At 42.6% G+C, this 14,142-nt stretch overlaps 1 protein-coding gene across 1 annotated transcript; it reads right to left on the reverse strand.

Annotated features, from left to right (window-relative positions):
* Positions 1-849: 849 nt before the first annotated feature.
* LOC135219002 (putative nuclease HARBI1) lies at positions 850-9,920 on the reverse strand (the record flags this gene model as incomplete). Its single annotated transcript, XM_064255439.1, has 3 exons — positions 850-1,303; positions 8,702-8,983; positions 9,541-9,920. Coding segments are annotated over 3 exons (675 nt in total), but the record flags the coding sequence as incomplete, so codon positions are not given.
* Between the last annotated feature and the right edge of the window lie 4,222 nt (positions 9,921-14,142).

The raw sequence follows: 14,142 nt of genomic DNA on the forward strand, positions 1-14,142 counted from the left end.
ATAAAAAAATCAAAGATTGTAGAATTAAACCTTTACGGTCCATATGGGCCACTTGAAATAGCCACTTTTGGTGCAAGGTTGCATACCAGTAATTGTAGTTTTTTTTTTGTAAATATCAGTAATTGTAAGTTTTTTTTTATTGTAAATAAATAACTAAACCATCTTGGTGTTTCTTATATAATTACCTAAAGTAAAAAAATATGAAAAAAAGTCAAAAGAAATATGTTGGTGAAAAGATATAAAAAGTAATAAAAAATATAAACAGTAAGAAACATAACAAAAGTTTGATAAAAACTAAACAAATTAAAATTTGATATACAATTTTTGAAGGTTATATGAAAGTCATATCCATGCCTTGTATCTCTTTGTGTAATTATTGTTAAATAGAATCGCTAAATAAGTCAGTCATAAGCAGTACCATCGGAAAAAAGTTTACGGTTACGGCCCGAAGTATCCCAAAGTGGATGAGCTTGGTAAGTCGAAACTCACCCGAGGTATCCATATGGGCCATCCATTTCTTCAACAGTTTGTGCAAGATACGTGGGGTGAAGCCGTGCAGCGAAATTATAAATATTTGTAAAAAAAAAGTTTTTCTATTATTGAAACCAGACTGGCACCAAAAGATACCTTATACATTTGGCTAACTACTCTCCAAGTGACAAAGGCCAACCTTATGTGTAATTAGAGAAATGTGAACATTTCTGTACTTTTTCCAAATTGTACGCCATCCCCCCCTGTAAGGTAAAGCCGTACAGGTTATGGGGGTAGTGATTCCCATTTTTCAGGCATATTTTTTCAGTTAGCAACTACTTTGGAGCCTGTAAAGGTACTAGAGGGTCAAATAAAACATTATAAAAAATGATGGCTTTACTGAATAAATTCTTAGTACAAGAGGACAGGCAGCAGCTTTGGGATATGGCCGAACAGATTCTGGGGTCAAGTCAGTGCAGGATGAAGAGTGTGGAGTGCTGGAGGTTGTGTGATGGAGACAGAACGGACTGGGGTGGTGAAGACGGGATACAAGGCCTGAAGGGCCAGGGGTTGCAAAGCCTGAAGCGCCAGGAACATCGAAGTCAAAGGTTCCTGGAGCGGTGATTTCTAAAGGTGCTGATGTGATAGACGCTGAAGTCGAAGAGATGAGAGATGGAGGCAGATTTGCATCTAAATGTAAGGCCAAATCTTGTTCCTTTGCATCTGTCTCTGGTGGTGGCTGCTCGTGACTTCTGTCTCTTGCTTGCTGATAGTGGGAGCAATAGCCATTTCCATTAAATTGGTCCTCCATCCGACATTTTAGCCCTCAATCCTGCAAACAAGAATAAAATATCTGTAGCTATAGTGCATTTAGTTTAATAAAACTATATTATCTCACATTACCGTGAACTGTATAAGGGGGAAAAAAGGTGTCCTAATGATAGAATCAAGTTCTTCAAAGAACCTCTGAATTGGAACATAAAACAAGTATAATAGAGTGGGGTAAAAGAAGGTAGGGGGTTATGTGGGGTATTGTAAAAAAAAAAGGTGACCTCCAATTTTTTCTATCCAAAGACTCAGCACTTTCCCAAAGTATATCATCTTGCACTCTATTATCATAGGAAGGCTGTGTGCAAAAACAGAGGCTACAGGTATAACAGAGAATAAATATTGAATATTTGAAGTCAAATCAAAAAGGTCTCATTACAAAACAGATTTTGGATATTTTTTTCAAATCAATGCCATGCTTCATATATAGCTAGGATTCCTTTGAAACTCAAGGATCTTATTAACAAGTTGTCAAATTTTTCAATTAATCTAAGTAACTTTATCGATTATTCAAATGTCTATCACCACAATGAGGGGGAAGTTTTTTTTTTACCCCCATTTTGGTCCCTATGGCAATATGGTAAAACAAAAACAGTGCCTCACTTTAATTACCCACGAGGGCATTTTTTTTTACTTCACCTATTTTTATGTAGCATTCTCTCATTAAACCCATTTCTAGTGGATGCTTCCACATGGAAAACAGTTCAACGGCATTGGCAAACCAGCATTCATACAAATTTCTTGTGGTGGTAATTGGGAGGGAAAATCAAAACCATTTCAGCTGATTGGTACTTGCAATGGGGACCCCAATTAGTTCTTTTCAAAGGGAAAGGAGTATGTGTAATGAGCAGCTGGAAAGGTGATGGCTCCTTACCCAACATGATATATGGGGTAAGTGAATATGGATGGATTACCAAGATATTTTTTTGAACACTTCTGGTGAGGTAAAAAAGCACATCCGTCCCTGCTCCTCTTGTTTGATAGTCACCTTGCCACACATCATTGCAGACAATTGTCTGCAATCGTCAAGGTATTTTCTTAAATTACCAGCTAAGCAGCAGTCTAGGAAGAAGCCTACCAAAAGGAAAATTTTCGAGGACTCTGACTCAGAGCTAGATGAGCCCTATGCAGAGATTTTAAGTTCAGAAACAGAATTTGACGAATCTAATGTGGATATTCTATCACTTACTATGAAGAGGTTACTCATTCATGAAAACCTAGCAGGAATGCTTCCCCATTATGTTGATATTCAGCAAGATGAGTTTTATGCAGTTTTACTGGGAAAAAGACCACTACTGGGGGAAAAGTGCTTGATTTTGGAGGATGAAAATCCCTTATTAAAATGCAAGTATACTTCATGTCGCGTAAAACAGTCTCAAATGACAATAAACAAGTGAGATGGGGATGGCCTCCAAACAGTGAGGGCTTTGTTTTGTTGGACCTGTAACACCAATTCCTGATTTGGATATAAAAGGGAAAACAGTGGTATTGATTTGAAGAAGAAATGAGTCAGTTCAAAGATACAATATAATTAAAAAGACAATGAGAAATGGGTATTTCTACAGAAGCAATCCGCGGTGGCTTAGACTATGGCAATTGACTGATTCCTATGTTATTTGAGTTACTGTACAAGATTTAAAAGTAATATCCATTCGGCCGGCTGTAACTAAGCAGTAATTGACCTTTGAAAGTTACATAATAGCCGCACCAAACTCAAAGGTATATTAAAGTTTAGTTCCAACCAAACGAAAAAAATATTCCTTACAACCCTTGTAAAGCAACTAAAATAACATAGAAAATGTCAATTGCCATAGTCTAAGTCACCGAAGAAGGTCCTACAGGAAGGTACCAAGTATTCGTTACGGTGAAGGAGATGTAACACAGCCGCCATGTTTTAAATTCCCCAACCACCACGGAGCCATATGTTCACTAAGGGGGAGGGCGGGGGGTAACGCACAGGGGTGGAGGGCGGTGGTAAGGTGGAAGGTACGAGTTGTCTTAGCAGCACCCCACTGAATAGTAACATACCTTGGCGCAACTTTCGGCGAAAGCCCTAACACTCACTTTCCTAAAACAAATAATAAGAATAATGTTTGGACCTTACCTTAAAGGGGTGGAGGGTACAAAGCAGCAGCTGCTTTTAAGAATGCGTGGAGGCGGGTCTTGGGTTCCTCAAAATGCAGCTTGAAATAAGCAACAGCCAAGTACCCGACGAAGTTATACATTCTCCTCCCGTATCTTGGAGTTGACTGAATGGGGGCAAAGACCTGCTTCTCAGGAGGGCCGTGTGGTCCTGGCAAAAACCGATTAGTCGATCATAATTACCTGAGTAAAAGGCAGAAAAAAAAAAATCTTTGTAAACTCATGTAACAATTGTTACATGAAGTTGGCAAGAGTTCCTGGTGAGGGGCTGGGGCGAGCGTGAAGTAGATGCAGCAGTGGATGTCATGGCGGCAGATTCAACAGTGTTGGAGTTCTACAGTTAGGAGGTGGCAGGAGGCCAGACCGTAGAAAACAGGGTAGGAGAGGTGGGGTGGAGTAGTAAAAATGCTTTGATGCTATTGGTTGAGGCAGGGTGGGGCTGAGGTAAATGAACAAGCACTTAACAAGATAAGTTGGCAATGTTAAGGGTAATAAAAGTAAATGGGTAGTTAAGGAACTAAAATGTAAATGTGGGATGGGTTCAAAATATGAAATAATACAAATACATATATAACGGGCCCAGGAGGGGGTGGGGATTTAAGTCCTGGGTGGTAAATGTGTAATAGGGCCTATAGTTGTTTTAATAAAATACAAAAGCCAAATTAAACATAGGTTAGCATATAACAAAACTAATAAACTTGTAGGGGATTTGCTTGACCAGGGGTGGGGTTGGGGCCTGCTGTAACCCCCTTAAAGAACCAAACCAACCTAACATAACCTAACATAGCAGGGGATGTAACCTTACCTAGTAGGGAACTTAACCTAGTAGGCAATGTTGCCAGACCAGGGGGGCTTTGCCCCCAGTATCCCCCCTTAAAGGCCTAACTTAAACCTAGTAAGGAATGTAACCTACCTAGTAGGGAATGGTTGCCTGACCAGGGGGTCTTGCGACCCCCTTGATTTTACCCCCCTTAAAGGCCTAACCTAACCTAACCTAAGTAGGGAAATACTAGGCCTAACGTAACCTAGAAGTAAGGAAATGTAAACCTAAACCAACCATAACCCTAACCCCCGTTTAAACCCCTAGTAGGGAATATTTGCCCCTGAAGGGGGGCTTCAGGGGGCCCTTCCGCCCCCCCGTTACCCCCCCATTAAAGGCCTAAAACCTAACCTTAGTAAGGAATGTAAACCTAACCTTAACTAGTAGGGAATATTCGCCTGACCAGGGGGGCTTCGGCCCCCCCCGTTACCCCCCTTAAAGGCCTAACCTAACCTAGTAAGGAACGTAACCTAAACCTAACCTAGTAGGGAAATAACTAGGCCTAACGTAACCTAGTAAGGAAATGTAAGCCATAACCCAACCTAAAACCTAACCTAAACCTGAGTAGGGAATATTGCCATGACCAGGTGGGGCTTCGCCCCCCCGTTACCCCCCCTTAAAAGTTTAAAGGCCTAACCTAACCTAGTTAATGGAATGTAACCTAAGCCAAACCTAACCTAAACCTAACCTAGTAGGGAACATTACCTGACCAGGGGGGCTTCGCCCCCCCGTAAAGGCCTAACGTAACCTAGTAAGGAATGTAACCTAACCAACCTAACCTAACCTAACCTAGTAAGGAATGTAACCTAACCTAACCTAACCTAGTAGGGAATATTGCCTGACCAGGGGGGCTTCGCCCCCCCGTCACCCCCCTTAAAGGCCTAACCTAACCTAGTAAGGAATGTAATAACCTAACCTAACCTAACCAGTAGGGCAACATTGCCTGACCAGGGGGGCTTCGCCCCCCAACCCCCCCGTTTACCCCCCCTTAAAACCCCCCTTAAAGGCCTAACCTAACCATAGTAAGGAACGTAACCTAACCTAACCTAGTAGGGAAATATTAGGCCATAACGTAACCTAGTAAGGAATGTAACCTCCAACCAACCTAACTAGTAGGGAAATATTGCCTGACCAGGGGGGCTTCGCCCCCCCACCCCCGTACCCCCCCTTAAAGGCCTAACCTAACCTAGTAAGGAATGTAACCTAACCAACCTAACCTAACCTAACCTAGTAGGGAACATTGCCTGACCAGGGGGGCTTCGCCCCCCCGTACCCCCCCTTAAAGGCCTAACCTAACCTAGTAAGGAACGTAACCTAACCTAACCTAGTAAAGGGAAATACTAGGCCTAACGTAACCTAGTAAGGAAATGTAACCTAACCTAACCTAACCTAGTAGGGAATATTGCCTGACCAGGTGGGCTTCGCCCCCCCGTACCCCCCCTTAAAGGCCTAACCTAACCTAGTAAGGAATGTAACCTAACCAACCTAACCTAACCTAACCTAGTAGGGAATATTGCCTGACCAGGGGGGCTTCGCCCCCCCGTACCCCCCTTAAAGGCCTAACCTAACCTAGTAAGGAATGTAACCTAACCAACCTAACCTTAACCTCCAACCTAGTAGGGAAACATTGCCTGACCAGGGGGGCTTCGCCCCCCGTACCCCCCCACCCCCCCTTAAAGGCCTAACCTAACCTAGTAAGGAACGTAAACCTAACCCTAACCTAGTAGGGAAATACTAGGCCTAACGTAACCTAGTAAGGAATGTAACCTAACCAACCTAACCTACCTAACCTAGTAGGGAATATTGCCTGACCAGTGGGGTTTCGCCCCCCCGTTACCCCCCCCCCCCTTAAAGGCCTAACGTAAACCTAGTAAGGAATGAACCTAACCAACCTAACCTAACCTAACCTAGTAGGGAATATTGCCTGACCATGGGGGCTTCACCCCTGTACCCCCTTAAAGGTCCTAACCTAACCTAGTAAGGAATGTAACCTAACCAAAACCTAACCTAGTAGGTAACCAAGTAGGGAATGGAATTTGGACCCCCCCCCCCCGGTATCCACCCTTGAAGAAACTAACCAACCTAGCCTAACCGGGTAACCCCCTTCAAGGAAGTAAAACTAGCAGGTAAACCAACATATAACAAACTGAACCTAAGGGTATGTTGCCTAACCGGGGGATGGGATTTGGCCCCCAGTAGTAAAATGACATATAAACCTAACTTTGATGGGTGTGGAAGTGTTGTAAAATGTAAAAAGTAACCATACATAACTGCGTAATAGTAAGGAAACTGGAAGGGAGGTGAAATTGTAATGTCTGTAAAAGTGTATAATGGAATATATTGAAATGTAGGTTTTATAAGAATAATGGCAAACTATATATTTAAAAATTTATATATTGAAATGTAGGTTTTATAATAATAATGGCAAACTTTAATATAGGTATTGGTATCGGTGAGAAATGCATTGTAAATGGTGTAACGTAAAGAGCCAGTCGTGAATACTGGAAAGGGGAGGGATTGACTTGTGTATAAATGATATAGGGAGTGTGTATGTAATATGCAAACGCAATGTGCAATTTCACGTAACAGGTAGGTAGGTAGGTAGGTATCGATACGTCCTAAAACTGAGTTCTATATCAACACGTAGGCATTTTTAGGTGTCTGTCCTCAATTATAAACATAATATTTCAAGTTATATATGTGAAATGATTAGGTGGGGATATTTCAAACAGTTATTATACAAATACTATGGAAAAATGAAAAGGAATAAACACTAGAATTCACATAACATGTTTATAAACAAAATAGGTAAATGCTTTTATGTAACTCAACGTATGGTTACCAGCCAGGGTTCCCAGATGACACCACTACCAAACCAGCCAAAGTCTACCATGAAACCAGCCAAAATCCCGCCAAATGGTAATCCAAACCAACCCAAATAACCGGCAAATATATGTGCGTTATATCTATCTTTATAAATGCATATTTTTTATCATATATATGCTTGTATGCGGCATCATAGTTTTAGTTAGATTATATAAACTAATATAAGAATGCAGGAAAAAAAAACTGAGAATGAATTGAAATTTTGAAATGAGGCTCGTTCCCTGAGAATCCGGCAGCCTGTTTTGTGGTCATCTGGTGTGTGTGTGATTTTTATTTTAATTCCATCTACATATTTTGCTTAAATGTTACCAAGTTTTTACTGAAAACCTATTCAAATTCCCAGATTTTCCTGAAAACCTTCAAAAATTCCCAATCTGGGGGAGAGATTCCTCAAACGTGGGATCATGGTTTAGCTCAAATAGAAAGTGTTTGAAAACCAGCCAAAATACCACTAACCAGCCAAAGTGAATTTACCCACCAAATTAGGAAAAAAAGCCAAATTTGGCGAGAAACTGCCAAATCTGGGAACCCTGTTACCACCCAATCCTTCACTCAGTCCGGTAGCAATGTAGGGGTCATACTGTAACGTGTTTTGGCTAAATACATATATCCCTCCCGTAAACCCCCATTTCTTTCCTCACTAAGAAGTCCGAGTTTAGGCCAAAAGCTCCCTTACAGTTAGCGCATGCGCAGTAGCATTAGCGCATGCGTAGTAGGATTCATTGTTTGTTGGTAGTAGTGGTAGTAGACAAATATGGATGTGGAACGGCTCCACTATAGCTAGTTTTGTTATTTCTTATTTCCGCCTGTATTTCGTGTTTTAAAAGTGATAAATGGGGAAATACCACAATAACACGGCAAAATCTCCCCCCAAGTGGTTTCTCCCCACCCAAAACCCCGGTTCCCACTGGGGGTCCCCCTTACCGTAGGATAGAGTTGGGGTTTTGTCCCCACCCAAAACCCCGGTTCCCAATGGGAATCCCCGGTTTACCGTAGGATAGAGTTCAAAGGTAAATTAGAGTCGTCCGAATAAATATTACTTCAAATTCTTGCTCAGGAGGTAAAACTGCATAGAAAAACTGCAACTGCCATACTCTGGGCCGCCGCGGATAGGTACACTAGATCTACCGAGAAATGTAAAGAGAGAGTGAAAGATCCGAGATTATTTAAAATTGGTCTTTCAGATTGTAACAAGCTATGCTTTGTCACTGGATGAATTGTTTATTTTTCTTCAGTTCTCTTATTTTTTGTGATATAGGCCTCATATCTATATTTTTTTATACTAAGGAGTGCACTTATCTTTCCAGAAATGTATGTGAACATTATCTTTCCTTATTTCATGTTTAATAACCTATTTCTACAATCCTTAGGCTATGAATTAGCCTTAAACGAGGACCAACTTTTTTTACCCCACGTGAAGGGGGAACTACAATGACATGTTTCACTTCTTGTTATGGTTCAGAGTAGACATTAAGCTGTAGGTCCTCAATAACCACTTGTTCCCTGCAACGTAAAAACGCGATACAATACAATAACATGCAACAAAAGACTTACATGAAGTGGTTGCGGAGAATATTTTCCCTGAAAAGTACACCATCTGGAACTGGTTCTCCTTGCGCAGGCTGGAACACTTCATCATGATTATGGTCATCAACATCCTCTTCATCTTCGATTGGGATGTTCCGTTCTTTGCATATATTATGCATGATGCCACATGCCATGATGATCTTAGCTGCCTTTTGTGGGTCGACTCTTATTTCGCCATGGAGAACCTGAAATCTTCTTTTTAGCTGACCTATCCCTCTTTCCACGATACTTCGCGTTTTCTTGTGAGCCCTGTGAACAATATTAAAATTACCGAGTTAGTCTTCTTGTTGCAAATGGTAATATTTGAGTTCAGCAGGCATGGCGTAAGGAAGCATATTATGAAGAAAAGTTGTTTATCTTGACTTAAAATGTAAGTATGAAAGTCGAACTAGGAAATAACCAATCAGTAGGCTAGGTAGGTGTTTTAGGTTTGTAGTATGGGCACTAGCCTAACCTAAACACCTACCTAACCTGTCACTGAATTGATTATTAGCTTATACCTAGACCCAGGAACCGGCCCCCCTTTTAACAGTTTCATAAAATGCTTCCCTAGCCTATGCCATGCATGCTGAACTTGAATATTACAATTGGTAGGTAATATTCTAATTTATCAGGCGTCCTGTAAGGAAGCATTTAAGAAACGTTGAGGTAGGCTAAGTATTTGCAAAAAATTACATTGAACGTTCATACCTGTGAGTTGTGCATTAGCTGTGATGTCTTTATCTATCATAGTCTACGTGCTTTCTCATTTTTATTTCGTTCTGCTTAACCTTAAATGTAAACAATGTAACTAGGCTATGCATTACCTGTTATAAGCTTCTTGATGATGTCCCTCAGGCCTTAGGTATGGGGTCAGCAACCAGCGTTTACACGGGTACCAACTATCCCCTAACAAATAGCATCCTGCAGGTATTCTGTCCTCTTCAAATATTCGCCAAAGTCCACTTTCACGTAAAATTCTTGAGTCATGAACAGATCCTGGCCACTTTGCAACAATGTTCCTCACTAGGCAATTAGCATCAAAAACAACTTGTACATTGATGCTGTGAAAGTTTTTTCTATTAACGTAAACTTCTTCAAAATCTTTTGGAGCAACAATTTTTATATGGGTGCCATCAATCACACCCACTACACCGGGGAATCCAGCAATTTGTGAAAAATCCACTTGTATTCGTTGAATTCCACAGGATTAGTTGGGAACTTCACAAATATTGAACCATCCGTGGAGCTGTAAGAGCATCAACAGTCTGCGTAATTAATCTGCTAATTGTGGGCTAGAGAGGTCAAAGTCATCACCATTGCAGAGTTGGGTATTTCTACAGAAGCAATCCGCGGGGGGTGGCTTAGACTATGGCAATTGACTGATTCCTATGTTATTTGAGTTACTGTACAAGATTTAAAAAGTAATATCCATTTGGGCGGCTGTAAACTAAGCAGTAATTGAAATTGAAAGTTACATAATAGCCGCACCAAACTCAAGGTATATTAAAGTTTAGTTCCAACCAAACGAAAAAATATTCCTTACAACCCTTCCTTTGTAAAGCAACTAAAATAACATAGAAAATGTCAATTGCCATAGTCTAAGTCACCGAAGAACGGTCCTATAGGAAGGTACCAAGTATTCGTTACGGTGAAGGCAATGTAAACACAGCCGCCATGTTTAAATTCCCCAACCACCACGGAGCCGAGCATATGTTCACTAAGGGTGGGGGGGGGGGGGGGGGGGGGTGGGGGGGGAGGGGGGGGGGGGGGGTGGAAGGTACGAGTTGTCTTAGCAGCACCCCACTGAATAGTAAACATACCTTGACGCAACTTTCGGCGAAAGCCTAACACTCACTTTCCTAAAACATAATAATTAAGAATAATGTTTGGACCTTAGCTTAAAGGGGTGGAGGGTACAAAGCAGCAGCTGCTTTTAAGAATGCGTGGAGGCGGGTCTTGGGTTCCTCAAAATGCAGCTTGAAATAAGCAACAGCCAAGTACCCGACGAAGTTATACATTCTCCTCCCGTATCTTGGAGTCGACTGAATGGGGGCAAAAGACCTGCTTTCTCAGGAGGCCATGGTCCTGGCAAAAAACCGATTAGTCGATCATAATTACCTGAGTAAAAGGCAGAAAAATCTTTGTAACTCATGTAACAATTGTTACATGAAGTTGGCAAAGAGTTCTGGTGAGGGGCTGGGGCGAGCGTAAGTAGATGCAGCAGTGTGGATGTCATGGCGGCAGATTCAACAGTGTTGGAGTTCTACAGTTAGGAGGTGCAGGGAGGCCAGACCGTAGAAAACAGGGTGGAGAGGGTGGGTGGAGTAGTAAAAACTGCTTTGATGCTATTGGTTGAGGCAGGGTGGGGCTGAGGTAAATGAACAAGCCACTTAACAAGATAAATTGGCAATGTTAAGGGTAATAAAAGTAAATGGGTAGTTAAGGAACTAAATGTAAATGTGGGATGGGTTCAAAATATGAAATAATACAAATACATATATACAGGCCCCAGGAGGGGGTGGGATTTAAGTCCTGGTGGTAAATGTGTAAAAGGGCCTATAGTGTTTTAATAAATACAAAAGACCAAATTAAACAATAGGTTAGCATATAACAAAACTAATTAAACTTGAGGGGATGTTGCCTGACCAGGGGTGGGGTTGGGCCTGCTGTAATCCCCCTTAAAGAACCAAACCAACCTAACATAACCTAACCTAGCAGGGGATGTAACCTTACCTAGTAGGGAACTTAACCTAGTAGGCAATGTTGCCTGACCAGGGGGGATTTGCCCCCTGTACCCCCCCTTAAAGGCCTAAACCTAACCTAGTAAGGAAGGTAACCTAACCTAACCTAGTAGGGAATATTGCCTGACCAGGGACTTCGCCCCCGTACCCAAAAACCTTAAGCCAACCTAAACCTAGTAAGGAATGTAACCTAACCTAGTAGGGAACATTGCCTGACCAGGGGGCTTGCCCCCGCCCCCCCGTACCCCCCCCTTAAAGGCCTAACCTAACCTAGTAAGGAACGTAACCTAACCTAACCTAGTAGGGAAATACTAGGCCTAACCAACCAAGTAAGGAATGTAACCTAACTAACCTAACCTAGTAGGGAATATTGCCTGACCAGGGGCTTCGCCCCCCCACGCCCCCCTACCCCCCCTTTAAAGGCCTAACCTAACCTAGTAAGGAACGTAACCTAACCTAACCTAGTAGGGAAATACTAGGCCTAACCTAAAACCAAGTAAGGAATGTAAACCTAACTAACCTAACCTAGTAGGGAATATTGCCTGACCAGGGGGGCTTCGCCCCCCGTACCCCCCTTAAAGGCCTAACCTAACCTAGTAAGGAATGGTAACCTAACCAGTAGGGAATATTGCCTGACCAGGGGGGCTTCGCCCCCCACCCCCGTACCCCCTTAAAGGCCTAACCTAACCTAGTAAGGAATGTAACCTAAACCAACCTAACCTAACCTAACCTAGTAGGGAATATTGCCTGACCAGGGGGGCTTCGCCCCCCGTACCCCCCTTAAAACCCCCTTAAAGGCCTAACCTAACCTAGTAGGGAAATACTAGGCTAACCTAACCAAGTAAGGAAATGTAACCTAACTAACCTAACCTAGTAGGGAATATGCCCTGACCAGGGGGGCTTCGCCCCCCGTACCCCCCTTAAAGGCCTAACTAACCTAGTAAGGAATGTAACCTAGACCTAGTGGGAATATTGCCTGACCAGGGGGCTTCGCCCCCCCGTACCCCCCCTTAAAGGCCTAACCTAACCTAGTAAGGAATGTAACCTAACCAACCTAACCTTAACTAACTAGTAGGGAATATTGCTGACCAGGGGGCTTCGCCCCCCCCTAACCCCCCCCTTTAAAGGCCTAACCTAACCTAGTAAGGAACGTAACCTAACCTAACCTAGTAGGGAAATACTAGGCCTAATGTAAACCTAGTAAGGAATGTAACCTAACCAACCTAACTAGTAGGGAATATGCCTGACCAAGGGGGCTTTGCCCCCCCCATACCCCCCCTTAAAGGCCTAACCTAAACCTAGTAAGGAATGTAAACCTAACCAACCTAACCTAACCTAACCTAGTAGGGAATATTGCTGACCAGGGGGCTTCGCCCCCCCTGTACCACCCCCTTAAAAGGCCTAACCTAAACCTAGTAAGGAACGTAACCTAACCTAACCTAGTAGGGAATACTAGGTGCCTAACGTAACCTGGTAAGGCCAATGTAACCTAACCAACCTAAACCTAACCTAACCTAGTAGGGAACATTGCCTGACCAGGGGGGCTTCGCCCCCCCATACCCCCCTTAAAGGCCGCCTAACCTAACCTAGTAAGGAACGTAACCTAACCTAACCTAGTAGGGAAAAACTAGGCCTAACGTAACCTAGTAAGGAATGTAACCTAACCTAACCTAACCTAGTAGGGAATATTGCCTGACCAGGGGGGCTTCGCCCCCCCGTACCCCCCACCCCCCCTAAAGGCCTAACCTAAGCCTAGTAAGGAATGTAACCTAACCAACCTAACCTAACATAACCTAGTAGGGAATTTTGCCTGACCATGGGGGCTTCGCCCCCCATAACCCCCTTAAAGGCCTAACCTAACCTAGTAAGGAATGTAACCTAACCTAGTAGGTAACCAAGTAGGGAATGTAACCTAACAACCCCCCCCCCCCCCCCCCCCACCCCCCCCCCCCCCCCCCCCCCCCCCCCCCCCCCCCCCCCCCCCCCCCCCCCCCCCCGGTATCCACCCTTGAAGAACTAACCAACCTAGCCTAACCGGGTAACCCCCTTCAAGGAAGTAAAAAACTAGTAGGTAAACCAACATATAACAAACTAACTAAGGGTATGTTGCCTAACCGGGGGATGGGATTCGGCCCCCAGTAGGTAAAAATGACATATAAACCTAACTTTGATGGGTGTGGAAGTGTTGTAAAATGTAAAAAGTAACCATACATAACTGCATAATAGTAAGGAAACTGGAAGGGAGGAGGTGTAAATTGTAATGTCTGTAAAAGTGTATAATGGAATATATTTAAATGTAGGTTTTTATAAAAATAATGGCAAACTATATATTTTAAATGTTATATATTTAAATGTAGGTTTATAATAATAATGGCAAACTTTAATCTAGATATTGGTATCGGTGAGAAATGCATTGTAAATGGTGTAACGTAAAGAGCCAGTCGTGAATACTGGAAAGGGGAGGGATTGACTTGTGTTATAAATGATATAGGGAGTGTGTATGTAATATGCGACGCAATGTGCAATTTCACGTAACAGGTAGGTAGGTAGGTATCGAAACGTCCTAAAACGAGTTCTATATCAACCACGTAGGCATTTTTAGGTGTCTGTCCTCAATTATAACATAATATTTCAAGTTATATATGGTGAAATGATAGGTGGGGATATTTCAAAACAGTTATTATA

The sequence above is a fragment of the Macrobrachium nipponense genome, chromosome 1, assembly GCF_015104395.2.
Source record: "Macrobrachium nipponense isolate FS-2020 chromosome 1, ASM1510439v2, whole genome shotgun sequence".
NCBI classification, from domain to species: Eukaryota; Metazoa; Arthropoda; class Malacostraca; order Decapoda; family Palaemonidae; genus Macrobrachium; species Macrobrachium nipponense.